This window comes from Musa acuminata, chromosome BXJ1-2, assembly GCF_036884655.1.
Source record: "Musa acuminata AAA Group cultivar baxijiao chromosome BXJ1-2, Cavendish_Baxijiao_AAA, whole genome shotgun sequence".
NCBI classification, from domain to species: Eukaryota; Viridiplantae; Streptophyta; class Magnoliopsida; order Zingiberales; family Musaceae; genus Musa; species Musa acuminata.
Window position 1 is genome coordinate 27,111,980 of NC_088328.1, and position 15,159 is coordinate 27,127,138.

The window sequence follows — 15,159 nt, forward strand, 5'->3', positions numbered from 1 at the left end:
CTCCTCATTCTCTGCTCATCTCTTTTTTACTGTGCGTGTGGGTGAGAGACCGAGAGAGAGAGAGAGAGAGAGAGAGAGAGAGAGAGAGAGAGAGAGAGAATAGATTCTCGTGGGCCAAACTTCATACTCGTGTCTGCATCACCGCTGCACTAATCATAGAGCAATGACCCACATCAACTCAAGTCACTTTGATTTCAAGTTCACACATCTGGGTTCATACTACTGCTACAAGTTCAAAATGGCAGCTCCCATGACAAACTCACAGAAGAAGGTGGAGTTCATGTATAGCAGCAGCAGTAGGCTTCATGGCAGAAGTCCGACGGCAGTTTATTTGGAAAAGATTGGCTTAGTGCTTGCACACCAACTTCTTCTAATGACTTCTCCAAGTAGTTAGTACACCTGAACTACACGATAGACTATTAGAAATGATTGAGCCATCAAAGCCAAACACACACACGGCTGCAGTACTTGTACCAATGTGGTATGCATCGTAGCTTTTGTGTGAATGCTAATCCTAGAAAGCAAGTGGGAACTTACTTGATTTAGGTCTCTTATTCTCCTAGGCTCATATGTCATTTCATCTCGATCATACTTCTACCACCGCCAATGTGAAGGTTGTATCAGTACGAGTGCCAAAGCCAAAGCAATGCAACAACTACAACCGGTGAAGAATCTCCCACAGCTCCACATTGTTCCCCGAAGAATGTACTCTTCTTTACTCTCTGCTGCATCCTTTCCCACCGCATTCAAACGTTACCAAAGAAGGAAGGGGAGAATCGTCAAACGTGAGACTTCCATCAGACAAAATCTAGCCTTATCCCCGACCCAATCCAACCCTCCCTCAACCTCTCGTTTCCCTCGCTCGTCTTCCCTACTTCCTCACCATCCACACCTCCAACTCAGGCACCAACATACACTCTCCCCTTCTTCTTCTTCTTCGTTCCACTCGGCTTGTTGCTAGTGACAAGCATGTCTTGCTCCAACCTCACCGCAATGTGGGCTTCCCCAAAGACGTGCGACCTCGACCACCTCTCCTCGCCCCCTTCCGACTCCTCTCGGCCGCTCCCGCGCCGGCCTCGTAGCCCTGCCTGCCGCCTTCCACCGCCGTGCACTGCGGTCTCCGCGAGCTCCGCGACCACATCGACTCCGTGAAGAACACCCAGAAGATCACGGAGGCCATGAAGCTCGTAGCGGCGGCCAAGGTCCGCCGCGCCCAGGAGGCCGTCGTCAGTGGACGACCCTTCTCTGAAACCCTCGTCGAGGTGCTCTACAACATCAACGAGCAGATGCAGACGGAGGACGTGGACGTGCCCCTCACCCGCGTTCACCCCGTCCGCAAGATCGCCCTCGTGGTGGTTACCGCCGATCGTGGCCTCTGTGGCGGCTACAACAATAACATCATCAAAAAGGCGGAGCAGCGCATCAGGGAGCTCTCCGCCCTGGGCATCGCCTACACCGTCATCAGCGTGGGGAAGATGGGTAACAGCTACTTCCAGCGCCGCCCCAACATCCCCGTCGATCGCTTCCTCGAGGTCGGCAGCCTGCCCACCACCAAGGAGGCCCAGGCCATCGCCGACGACGTCTTCTCCCTCTTCGTCAGCGAGGACGTCGACAAGGTGGAGCTCCTCTACACCAAGTTCGTCTCCCTCGTCAAGTCTGACCCGGTCATCCACACGCTCCTCCCGCTCTCCCCCAAGGGCGAGATCTGCGACGTCAACGACGTCTGCGTCGACGCCGCCGAGGACGAGCTCTTCCGCCTCACCACCAACGAACGGAAGCTGACGGTGGAGCGGGAGACGGTGCGCACCCCGACGCCCGCCTTCTCCCCCATCCTTCAGTTCGAGCAGGACCCGGTGCAGATCCTGGACGCGCTGCTGCCGCTCTACCTCAACAGCCAGATCCTGAGGGGCCCTGCAGGAGTCGCTGGCGAGCTCGCTCGCCGCGAGGATGACCGCTATGAGCAACGCCACCGACAACGCCGTGGAGCTGAGGAGGACGCTCTCCATCGTCTACAACCGGGAGCGGCAGGTCAAGATCACCGGTGGGATATTGGAGATTGTCGCAGGCGCCGACGCCCTCTCCTAATTAGTCTGTTCCATTCTTCTTCTTCTTCTTGTGTTACAAGTCTTGTGCTACACGGGGCTGCAACTTATCCAAATGTTTACGAGGAAGGCATGCAACTATGAATTCTCAAAAAGAAGATAGATATATCCATCATCACCTTATTATTATGATTCCTTTCTTTAATTTAATGGAGGATAAACAGTTATAAAATAATGTCATAGTGAGAACATAACACAAAAAAATTGTCATATTTTAATGCAGTGTTTGCGAGATGTCACCATTATTATTACTTTGTTTAGATTCCAAATATAAGCGCTCTCTTTTTATTTGTTTTTATTTTAATTACTCCACGTGAGACATTATAACGGCGATGTGTTTATCGTACGATTATTTACACATAACACCAGACATTATAACGGCGCCGTCATTGCGACCGACATACCAAACAGACGCTACTTCATCTTGATACCAATTCGCGCTCGCCCTCCGCCGACGAGCGGTGGCGCCAACTCGTCATCTCCTCTTTGCCCCACGCGTTGCGCCACGCTCCGCTCGCGACATCTCCCCCCCCGTCGGCGTCATGTTCGCCCCCCCTCCCCCACCGCTCGATCTCGCTTGCGGGACTCGGCCCTCCAAAACCCTACCCCTCTCCCGCCTCCTCTTCTTGGTTTCCGTCAATCGTCTCGGCGTCTCGAGGTCGTTCGGTTCCCTCTCATGGCGGCACGTGTGTCCGGTCCAGAGTCGATGGGTATGTTCTTGGACATGCTTGGATTTGTTGTTCTTGATTCGGTTCTTTGTGCCGGATCTTTACGCCGAATTCTCATAGTATTACCATGATCTCACATTACGTTGTAGCAAAGAAAAACAACAAGTAATGTTGATATGATGTGTGAAGAGAAAGGTCTTTAAGATGCCTGGATATGGTTAATAGTTTCGTCCCCTTTTGTTAGTGCTTTATATCTGAATGCTCTTTTGACAACCAGATACTTCCGATTGTCTCATTAATATGTCTTACTTGACTGGTTATCTCCATAGATGGTGCTGCTGCAGATGTTTATGAGTATATCTTGACTAGTCCCCCAGAGCCTGGCGGTGGCGAATTTGGAAGCTTCTACAGTTCATCTGCACTGCATGATGGAAGAATTGGTAATCTAATTGCTGTTTTCTCTATCTTGGTATTGTGATCTCTAATGTGAATTATCTCATGCACTCCATGATCCAAGAATTTGTGATACAACTTCTATTTTCTTTTATCTTGATAATATAATCCTTAATTTGAATTATCTCATGCAATATTGTATTTTCTGCGTGTGTGCTTGATGAGCACATGTTGGAGGCCTCAGCATATATGTTTTACCCATTGGCATGCTACAAGGATGCTGCTTAGAATTTATCAAAAGTCGGAAGGTGATCTTCCTAAGGAACATATAAATCTAGGTTTGCACATGAATTTTGTTGGTTGGAGTGGCACGGTTTAGGATCCTCTCTAATATGTATGGACCAAATTCTCTCTCTCACTTGTACATATATTCATCTCACTGTCCATCACACCCATCTTCACATTTTAGCCATCCATTAAAGACAGGCGTCGGAGTGTGGGGGATCCCCTACCAACAGGTGGGTTTGTCTTGAATGGATGGTGGAGATGTTAAAAGGAGGAAGGGATGACTTGAGATGGAGGAAATGGACAGTACAATTGTCTATATGAATGGAGAGGATCCTAACCCAAGCCTTATGAGCCCTCCCATCTTCATGGCTCCTAAGTTGTTATGTGTAGACAAACAAAGTATAACAGAGACAGAAAGGAGTTCCTAATCTTGTAAAGGAGTTGCTCCACGTTATGGGATAGTATTTCTATATTGTCTACAAGGGAAAAAGTGCATATCTTGAAGGACCGTGCAATGTACTTTTTAAGTTTTGGTTCAAATCTAATATGACACTGCATGGATATATTTTACAACAGTGACACAGTAATGCTGTTTTTCAGCATCTAATTATGCAGCCATATATCTTGAGGAAAATCGTTGTGGAAATTTGAACCATGATTTTAGAAGACACTGGGTGTATAATACATTTGAGACATTGAAGAAGGAAAACAAAGATATGATAGTGTATTGGTTCAATCACAAATTTTCATTCCTTAAAGTGAGTTATGCAATGTGTTGACATATTTTTAATACTAGGAATCATTTCTAGATTGTTACCAGCAGATGTTGTGGATGCTACTGTTTGAAGATGGTCTCATTGTTCCTTGCACTATTTAATCTGTGACTAGGTGGAACAGGTGAGGGGAATGTGCAGGGTTAGAGGTCCTGGGTCTATTTCCTAATAATGGATATAATGTCTCTAATCTGTTCTTTTGGACTATGGATATATTCTTAAACATGCATTTGTTTCGCTGGCAGTGGTTTGAAATTGCTATTTGTCTGCTATATGTTATTCTCTCCTTTTTGTATTCAAATTGTTTGAATAGTTTCTCGAGTCTTCGTGGTGAAGGGTTTCATCTTGCATTCTGCTCGACATTGTTTAAACTAAAGCATTGATACTCATAAATAACAGTTGATAAAAAATTAAAAATCCATGTGCATGCATTATGATCTGACCTTATATGATCTTGGGATTCCAGGTAACCTGATTCTTGTTACAAAGATGCCTAGCAGGTAACCTGAAAAGAACTATATTGCCTTTCAGGTTGTTCTGTCAACAGCGCTGCCAGATATGTTCAAGAGCACTTACAAGGTGATTACTGAAGGCAATCCAATATTCATTTTAAATGTTGCTGATTGTTGGCACCTATATTGCATGATTGGAATACGGTATTCTTTTGTCGCAACTTAGTTCAGATACAGTTGTTTATGGTTTCTCTCCAATAAAGATAAATTCCTGATCTAAGAAGTTTCATACTTTTTCAAAGTTAGATGCCTTGGAACTATAGTACCAATTATGCTGTGCCTAAAATTCTGTTAGTGCTGAGGGACCATTTTCTTTCTTTTTCTTTTTAATAATGTGCTGCTTTTAATGTAATCCTCTGAGAAAAATAAATTAGTTCAGGACAAAAGAAAAACTTCGTTTAGTCCTGCCTTGTTTGAAAAGTGGATTATCTTTTTATCACTATCATAACATTGAGTTGAATTTAGTCCTCATACAGTTGCTCATATGTAAGTGAGTGAATTAATATTGTAAAAATCAAAAGATAAATGTATGGCTCCCAGGCCTTCAGCTTTGTAGGTTTGTCAGCATGGAGGTAAGCACTGAACCTTATCTACTTTTTAACCGAGAAAAGAGCTTCCAACAATGAAATTTTACATGATGATGTTCATTTGTGTTGAAAAAACATGTTGGCATTGGTTTGTTTCAATCCTGTCAATAGCTGGAGAGTTTCTCTTGTTCCATTAGTAAGAACCAAGCTGTCATGGTTATATTGGAAGCTGGACTTTGTCTCCTATAGTGTTCAATAATATTTGCTTCAAATATCTTTTTGAACATTTACAGCTCAGCTAAAATTTAGCTGCTGCTTGTAGCCCTACAGAATGCAGTTTTCTTTACCATGCTGAATTTTTTTTTTTCCAGAAATACAAAGCCGATGGGAAGGATATGATAGTTTTGGCTGAAGCAGATTTCTTCGGGAACCAAGTGCACTATGTTGTCGGTGAATTTCTCGTCCAGACCCATTGCAGCATGATCATCTGGTAGCTTGTTTTTTTTTTTTTTTGGTAAGTGTTCGTATTTTTTTGTAATTGAATCTTGTTTTCCATGTCAGGGAATTAATGCAGTAATTGCTTCATTAAAGCAATTTAATTGGGATGGGTATAATCCCAGTGTGGTTTAAACCAGGGGAGGATGCGGAGTCACTCGGCCTGACAAGTAATGAGGCTGTACACTATTGACCCTTCCTGGCTGCATAAATGCGATACAACTGTTGTTACGGACACTATGTTGTCTGTGTGTTGCGTTCAGAATGTTGAAACTACCAGAATTTGTTTATTCATGAGAAAGAACCACTCGTAACTGTGATTCTCTAAATGGAAGTTGTGCTTACTTGGTCAGTCAGTACAACTTTGGTGGATTTCATTGTTATACCCTTCTTTTTCTTTGTTGATGCTGCCGTCCAATATGTCCTCGCTGCACTGCAGGTTGAGCTCCAATCATGGTGGTAGACGGTAATCCCCGTCCATTGATGGGAGGAGAGAAGCGATCGATCCTCATCTCGGTCATGACTAGGTTTGGTCTGTCGGAATTATATCAGGAACATGTAATTTTTAAAGCATGTTCTTTTGTAAATATATCTTCGGAATGCAGTTCGCAAAAGATGACATCAAAGTGCAAAATACAAATATATTTTTAAAGCATTTGAAAATCCCAAACCGAAACTTACAAACAGATCATACAAAAACTTGGGTCTCTCAACTGACTCACCGCGCTGATGCATCATAGCTTTAAATCTAGCGGCAACTTATTTCTTTTTATAAATCTCTTCTCACAAGTGAAGTCGCTCAACTTTACAAATGTGAAATGCGCTGCAGATACAACGGCCCGAAACGAAATTGTCATGTCGATGAAGATTGCATTGTCATGTCGATGAAGATTGCGTGTACAAACGCTTCAAACCCCACCCCCACCCCCACCCCCACCCAACCCCTGATGTAATAATTCCAGACCTCTTAAGTTTTATCAACTCTCCACATTGCCTACATCAAAGTCAACAGGCATCATACATGGTGATTGGTATCGACATCAAATGAGCTTAGCTGGCTGCTGAACTCCACTTCTCATCATTGCACAAAACTCTTGGTAATTGATCCTTCCATCCTTCAAAACATAGAATTGACAAATGAGATAGAACCTAATGCAGCCCTTAAAACTACTGCAGAAAGCAAACTTACATTGTCTGTGTCGACTTCTGATATTATTTCTTTGATAGTAGCAATATCACCCATTCCGTGCTCCTGCATCGCGGATTCCAATTCATCTCTTGTGATAAACCTGTAAATCAGAACAGCAACATCAGATGCTGAGCTATTGGACATAAACTACTTGTATCTTGTGTTTAGTGTCGAAGAGTTCAGATGCAGGTTCCTGATGAGTATAAAAGACAAAGACGCACCCACTGTTGTCTTTGTCGAAATACTGAAACGCTCTGTACAAATGCTCATCTCTTTCTAGTTTGTGTCTGTTCATTGTGGCGGTTATGAACTCGATGTAGTCGATGGAACCATTTCCATCCACATCAGCCTGAAAGAAATCCACAAATCAAGCGCAGGGAGAGGTTGAATATAATAAATGACATCTCAAATTGTTCATATCATCTTACAGCATCCATGAGCTGTTTTACTTCAGCCTCTGAGAGCTTTGAACCAAGCCGGGCCAAACCAGTCTTCAGTTCTTCATATGTGATAGTGCCGCTCTTGTCAGTGTCCAAATTAGTGAACATCTGTTTCAGCCCTTGGATCTCTTCTTCAGAAAGATTTTCGGCAATGACCTGGAATTGGTTTCAGATTCCATTAGTGTTTGAAAATGAAAATATACCGTAAGCATTTTTTCACAACCAACCTTTAGTGCCAACTTCTTCAGCTTGTTCATTGCTCTGAATTGCTTCATCCTAGAAAGAACTGCACTATCAATTGGTTTATCTGATGCGTTTCCTCCTTCTCTAAGCCATGGATGTTCTGTCCAATCAATTACAGCATCACAACAAAAAATCGGCAATGACATATGTAAACTAATACACTATAATTGATGAAAAAGAACACAACAAACTTATCAACAGACCAAGAACTTGTGCTGCAGTTATTCTTTTCATTGGGTCCGGTGTCAGCATTTTCCTCACAAGATCTTTGGCACTGTATGATATCGATGGCCAAGGTGCACTTTCAAAGTCGATTTGCCCTTGCAATATAGCATTAAATATTCCTTTGTCTGTCTCTGCAAATCCAGCATAGCCACTTATAATAGTTCCATGTGATGTATGCTTCAATTGCTTGACAGGTCTATAATACGAGATACTAGGAAATCATGCATGTTGGCATCATGGATGATGTGGTGCATACCAGCCCAGAATGGAGGGACACCACTGAGAAGAATATACAATATCACTCCAGCGCTCCAAATATCTACCTCCTTTCCATAACTACGCCGTAGAACTTCAGGAGCAACATAATATGCACTTCCAACTATGTCCCTATACACTTTTCCTGGAGACAGCCCAATACCAATTCAGCAACATAGTTCTTACAACCACAGTTTAACAGCATAACAAAACAAGTATTCTACTAAAGCTCACTGACAAACCAGAATCATGTCAGACATTCCAAGTATAGGAGTTCAACAAGAATAAACTACATGAACCATGTCACATAGTTACAACTGAAGATGTGAGGACAAGTTAAAAATATAGTTAGCCAAAACACATGATGATGACAGTAGTTCCACTAAGAGAACAGTAATATTTTGCCCTAGCACTAATAATGTTCAAAATTCGGTACTGGAAAAAAATCTGAACTTTCCTTCAAAGATTTTTAACGTCATGGAATGCAATTTCAGCTGAAACCAGTATTTATCAGTCTGACTGCTGCCCAGTTCATGAACCAGGTCCATTTCGGCCAAAAGTAGCCTAGTATAAGGCATACCAGGCAGTACACTTAAAGACCAGGTGGAGGTCAAATTTCGACCATTACCTATAGGTGACGGTCAATTTGACTGTTGGTTACCTTTTGGAGTTTATTTAAGCCCCCCTCTGGGCTGACTCCTCTCCCCCATTCTCACCCTCACTCACTCTCTTGGTTTTTTGTATAAGCGTGGTTAAGCGCACTAATTACCTCACAAACAGATTAGGGAAGGTTTATTTGGATGAGGGATTCAATCTTCTATTCCGTCAAACTTTTCTTTAAACCAAGGTAACCCATACCCTATTTTTCTAAGTTAATTTCATTTAATTAGCTTCAAGACTATATGTATCTTTGCATGATTAGGCATTTAAGGACTAAATGTGTAGTAGTCCATGCATACCTAATTAACCCCTTCTTCATCCATGTAACGTTAACCCAACTAAGGGCTTATTATTTCATGTACAACTAATTAAGGCCTAATAAGAGTTTGAGCTAATTAAGGGATCTGAATGAATCTCACCAAGACTCATTTGGATGAAGTCATAAATATTAGTAGTGGTGCAATTATGAATTACTTTAAGCTTTGTTATGTTTTTTTTTCCTAAGAAAAATTATCAAAGAGCAACAATCTTACAGTCCAGCATGAACACATGCTGGTCGTTTAGAGCACCACCATCATTGGCAGTACATCGATTAGGGAAGAAGCCTATCATGTCTAACATAACATCTGGCTGGTGGATTTCCATTGTCATGAAATGCACAACAGTTCTGATGGAGATAAGTGCTTTCCGAGAAGAACTTCAAGCCCAAAAAGCACTAAATTTGCACAAGAAGACCATCTGGGAGGAATTTGATAGGCGTGCAACCAAAAAACCGATCTATCATAAGTACGAAGCATCACAGCGATGATGTCGACCCTAAGTTAGAAGTCATCATGTGTTTTCTTGAGGTATCAATACATATACAAAAATGCAATGAAACATCGATCGAGCGATTCCTAGTACGAGTATTACAGTGGCAGCGGCATTGGAAGTGGACCAAATTAACACATGCACACTCATCAAACAATCAGTCTAGATGGTAGGTGACACTAGCGTGTCCAATGTTCAACTGGCTTGCTAAGGCAAAGGAGATGGCAAGACAACCAATTGATCCTTTGGACATGATTGATGAGCAACTGCTTCAGTCCGATGATGAGTCCCATATACCATATGACACAGAACCTTAACAACTATAGTGCCCTCTAACCTCCATGCCACATTGTTCTTGTTGATGCCATGGGAGTAGTTCCATGCATGAGTACCATGTTGACATACAATTTCAACATATTGAGGACCCCAATCCACCGACCAAGGACTCGCATCATTAGTTTGACGGAAGCACGTACGTACGTACCAATATATCACACATCGTACGTACGTACGATGTGTGATATGGTTCTTCTTTGATGGGTCCATAAAGAGGAAAATGGAGAAACAAGAGGAAAATGTGCGATATGGTTCTTCTTTGATGGGTCCATAAAGATACGGATTTCTGCCTTTGATCCTTAACCAATATATATTTTGATTTTGTATTCTATTGTTTTATAGATTATATTTACCTTATTGTTATTTAAATTGATTATTCAATCCAAGAAAGGGGTGAAACAATCATGAAACAAGTTTTTTCAAAAAATAATTCTAGCTGATTTTTTATCTTTTTGTAAACCATTATTTACCAATGTACCAAGTGTCATTGGTCCATAATTCCCCAACAAGGGTCATATCACTAGTCAAAATAAAATAGCCTCAAGTATATTTCTATTATTTATAATGAAGTTTCCCTTATGTCTCCCTTTGTCTCACCTCATATCACTAATCTCAAGTGATTCAATCATCTAGCTACGGCATCTAAAGGTTTCTTTTGGACATTTCCATATTTTTTTGGAATAGTCTGCCTTCATTTTATCTTTTATCAAAGATAAACCTCATTGTTCACTAATGCATATATGTTTTAATCTATATTTACGAATAACCCCACGCATCCATCTCGACATCCTCGCATCAACAATACAAACATTGAACATTTTTTTCCAATGACATTACATGAAAACTTCTAACGAGGAAAATACTCCGTAGAATTACTCATATGAAAAGTATAAGCTTGATTTTCTCATACATTTGCATATAAAAGTACATGTTTGTTTTTTCACCTTTGACCAATTCTTACATCAACAATCTGTAATGTCCCAACAAGTTGGAGTCAACTATAAGATTTTCTTTTTCATTATTGAGCTCTATTTGAACCTATATCACTAGTCAAATGAAGAGCAGTTATTATTGTTTTGTTGTTTCCAAAAAAAAAAATTTCTTAGATCTCTCTACATCGTCTTGTACCAATATTCTCAGTTGACTCCCATAGTCCAACTGAAACATTTGTATGTCTTCTCCAGCCCAATATCCACATCTTAACAACACTAGCTTGATATATATGTCATTTTCTAAATTCTAACTGCCCAATATTTTGATCTATAACTCATCACTAGCCTTATAATTGTCTTAGAAAGTTTCCTTTTTAATCTAAGGGGCATGTGACAATCACCTCTATGGCCATCCATTGCTTACAAGACAAAAAAAAACAAGTATTTTGTTTAACTTTCTTTGATACTGAGGGTTTAAATATAGAGTGACAAAAAAGACACTTATTATGTTATTATACAAGGTTGATCGGATAATTAATCTACGACATTAAGAGTTTCTCTCAGAATCCATATAGCACACATTTCTAAATAGTACATCTTATAATGCTATGTAGATGTGGTGGAAGCTAGAAAGCCGAGAAAGTAGATTCGGTAACAAAATTCTCCAAGTCACAAAAGATGAAATGACAAAAATCTGAGTAAAATTGCACAAAAATATGCACCAGGCACAAGACATCCATGAATAAGGATGAATTTGCCAGTCTCGAGGAATTAGGAAGACAAAATAAAAAGGAAGCCAGACAGCAAGAATGATATGAAAAGATATTTGGCAGTTAATATAAAAAAAATAGATATAATGGAAAGGGTAAGCGAAAAAATGAGATTCAACCATGGTATTAAGATAATCACTTCTATTTTTCATGTCAAAAAAATGACAAGTATCAAAAGTCATTCTAGTGATTTCTTGGTGTCTCTAATAAGCATATAAGATCCAAGTAAACATTTACCTGGAAACTCTTTCTGTAATCATAAGAGTTCCAAACTCCATTTACACTGCCTAGTAGTATCACAATGAACAACAATGGGTTTTGTAAAACAAGCAATGCTGCATAATAACTTTCCTTAAAACAACAATAGATGCATTTATAGGTTGCATTTATGTACTTTATGTTCTCTTCCCCCTTTCAGATAAGTAGAATCTGTGGATGATGCGAAACCATCGGCACATGTTAGTCAGGATTTCCTTTTCAGGATTCAAGAAATACTTAGCATTGGCCAAACATATATAGATCATACCAGGGGGTTCATCACTCAATAAGGAAACTTCATTAACTATACATGGTAACATAGCAGATCAGAAAAAGAAAATTCTTTCATGTAAAGCATTGCAAAAGTCTTAGAAACTGGCTTGGCATTTCCATCTCTAGATTTTTTTGCCATTCTTGTAAAGCACCATGTCCATCATTAATCACTTACGTAACCACTAGCCTTCTAAGAAAATACTATTGTATGTTCACATTTCCTTCTATGGATGTACTAGTAGCCTTTTCTTCAATTTCTCAAAAGGGTACCTCGAGTCCCAAATCCATTTAACTACAAACACCATCTTGGAAATCCTAACAGTAATGTCATTGAAGTAGTTTCTTCTCTTGATTATTAAGAAATAAAAGCATTTGGCAAAACAAATACCAAAAAGATGAAGAAGACTACTTGTAGACACCAAGCTTTATGGCTTCTGCAAAATCACTTAAGCCACGAGATGACTTTAAATCATCAGTGGAACCATAATTGTGGACAATATAAAAATTAGTGAATATTTCTACTGTTTAATACAAAACAAAAGAAATTCCTATGAACTAGTTTTGTACATGGCAACTATTAGTCTTTCATTAGTTTTCACATAATCAATTTCAAGGATATACAAGCAAAATCCAATAAGCTCAAGTGATGATTAAACTTCATATATCCTGAAAGAAGGATCTGTCTTAAAGATGTAAAACAAGAATAAAAGCAATTCCATGAGCAACAACAATTTTCTCATGTGATTCTGCTATTTATGCAAGAAAATGAAAAAAAGAAGCTCACCTTCCTCGATGAAGACCGAAAGCCCAAAATCAGTAGCCTTTAGCATAGCATTTTCATCCTTTGTCGCCAACAAGAAGTTTTCCGGTTTAAGGTCCCTATGCATCACCCCCATGAAATGGCAGATGTTCACAACATTAACAACTGCCCGGCAGATGGTCGCTGCCGCCCACTCCGAGTAATTCCCCTTGGCGATAATCCGGTCAAACAGCTCCCCTCCGGCACACAACTCCATGACAAGGTTCACCGAATCTTTATCCTCATAGGCCCCCTTGAATTCGACAATATTTGCCTGCCCTGTAAGGTGCTGCATGATCTGGATCTCCCTCTTGATGTCCTCCCGGTCGCTCTTATTGGACAGCTTCCTTTTAGAGATGGACTTGCAGGCGTAACGGAGGCCAGTTGCATTCTCGGTGCAGAGATAGGTCACGCCAAATTGGCCACGGCCCAGCTCCTTCCCGAAAGTGTACAAGGACCTGACATCCTCGAAGGGCTTACCAAGGATGGTCTCGTGGACAATCAGGGGAGCCTTGGTGACCGCAGGGGGAGGGTGGTGGGTCACCGCTGCCGCCGCTGGCGGCGGCCGTGGTTGGTGCTGTTGCTGATGGTGGTGGCTATGGTGGGTTTGAGGAGGCGGTTGCGAAGGCTTGGCCGGCTGCTGCTCTTGCAGCTCTCGTCCTTGTGGAATTTGCTGCTGCGGCTGATAGGGCGGTTGGAGTTCCTTTCGGTTGGAGTAGCCATTGGTTCTTCCACCGCCCGCAGGGTGGGCGTTCTTGCTGAAGCACTTGCCCATCTATCGCCAAGAAGATCTCAAGAACAACCCCCTCCCTGCCCAAGAAAACAAGAAACCAGGACTGGTTACAGACTGTCCTCCCTGAAACCACCTGCGGCGAACTCAAGAACCAAAAGGAAATATCTAGGTTTCAAGGAAAAGCCACGACAAGGACCGGCTCAATTAGTCCAAGAGCAAACCGCGTCCAAGAAAAAGAAATCCCTGCCTTGACAGAGCGGGCTCTGACCAGTTCAAGATCCAAGAGCGCAAAGGAGTTATCCACGCGCAAGAGAAGCCGGGATCAGAGCCAGCTACAGCAATCCAAGAAGGGGAGAAGGAAGGGAACTCCCCAAATCAAGAAGCGCCGGATTGAAGAACACCAGACGATAAAGCACAAGGAGGAGGAGGACAGATGAGAGGAGAGGAGGTTTGAGATTGCGCACCCGTCAACAAATCCGACCTTTGCGAGGTTGCCAGCCGAACGAGGAGGCGAGGTTACGGATGACTCGTGGCTTGAGGGTGTAGGCGGAGATGGGAAGAAGGGGGTCGTCAACGGTGGCAGTAAATAAAGAATTGTGGGCGTGACAGAGATGAAAGCCATCGTGACAACAACTATTGAATATAAAATAAATAAATATAGATGAATTAGAGAGAGGATGGAAGAGAAAACCACATCACAAGAGTGACTTGAAACTAAGGTCACATACATCCCATGCTGTTGTTTCTCATAAATGTGGAAGGAAGAAAGATATGGCAGTCGATCCAACCGTAGGTACCAATAACTAACTGCCTGCCAACGAGATGACTCGAATCGTTATAAATGCTACAATGGAAATTTTAACACTTGTAATCCAATTTTTTTCCCCAAAAAATGGTTCTACGATAATATATATAATAATAATAATAATAATAATAATAATAATAAGTTGTGCAGCTTATTACAGAGAAACGAACATACAATCGTACGAGATAAATTTTAATTTTGTTTCCACGAATGGTGACAAAGTTTGGTACGATTTTTGTTCTTCTTCTACAACAATAATTGTCACAGACAATTGTTGATGGTTTCTTCTTTGTTTCGTATGAGATTTTGCCGGTCTCAATAATTCTCAAGGAGATCAAAAGAAAAGAAGCACGCGCACAGGAGGTGAGAGGAAGCAGCACGTGAGATGGGACCAGCGCGGTGACTCCACTCTCTCTCTCTCTCTCTCTTCACCGTAGGAAAGAACCACATGGAAGGAGCTGCCCATGTTTTGTTCTCATGCGGAGGGCAACACGATGACATGATGATCGAGGCTTGGTTAGGTATGGGATGGAGGAGAGAAATTTGGACTGGGAGACTGGAGAAGAGACGGCAATTGTGGTTCCATCATCGTGTCCAGAAATGACCGGCCTGAGACAGCAACATCTCGTGAAGGTGACCTGCAGCAGAAAACGAGTCCGACATCGTTCGCTTC

At 41.7% G+C, this 15,159-nt stretch overlaps 1 protein-coding gene and 1 pseudogene across 2 annotated transcripts; one reads left to right on the plus strand and one right to left on the minus strand.

The window, feature by feature from the left end:
• The first annotated feature begins 365 nt into the window (after positions 1 to 365).
• On the plus strand, positions 366 to 2,231 carry LOC135606392 (ATP synthase gamma chain 1, chloroplastic-like; annotated as a pseudogene). The gene has a single exon (XR_010484812.1). The product of XR_010484812.1 is annotated as an ATP synthase gamma chain 1, chloroplastic-like (transcript).
• A 4,154-nt stretch (positions 2,232 to 6,385) lies between these two features.
• LOC135606387 (calcium-dependent protein kinase 2-like) lies at positions 6,386 to 14,426 on the minus strand. The gene is made up of 9 exons (XM_065097411.1): positions 14,146 to 14,426; positions 12,934 to 13,758; positions 8,112 to 8,255; positions 7,834 to 7,986; positions 7,615 to 7,730; positions 7,376 to 7,543; positions 7,169 to 7,296; positions 6,948 to 7,047; positions 6,386 to 6,873 (listed from the first exon to the last, which is right to left on the minus strand). The coding sequence occupies exons 2-9, from the start codon at positions 13,721 to 13,723 to the stop codon at positions 6,799 to 6,801; spliced, it is 1,674 nt and encodes a 557-aa protein (XP_064953483.1). The 5' UTR covers positions 13,724 to 13,758; positions 14,146 to 14,426; the 3' UTR covers positions 6,386 to 6,798.
• Between the last annotated feature and the right edge of the window lie 733 nt (positions 14,427 to 15,159).

Excerpts from the sequence above, each read along its gene's own strand:
- LOC135606387 (XM_065097411.1), bottom strand. The coding sequence starts at position 13,723 with ATGGGCAAGTGCTTCAGCAAGAACGCCCACCCTGCGGGCGGTGGAAGA. Across the intron at positions 7,987-8,111 it reads TGTCCCTCCATTCTGGGCTG|AGACAGACAAAGGAATATTT; the intron begins GTATGCACCACA and ends CTGGATTTGCAG. Across the intron at positions 7,297-7,375 it reads TAAAACAGCTCATGGATGCT|GCTGATGTGGATGGAAATGG; the intron begins GTAAGATGATAT and ends GATTTCTTTCAG.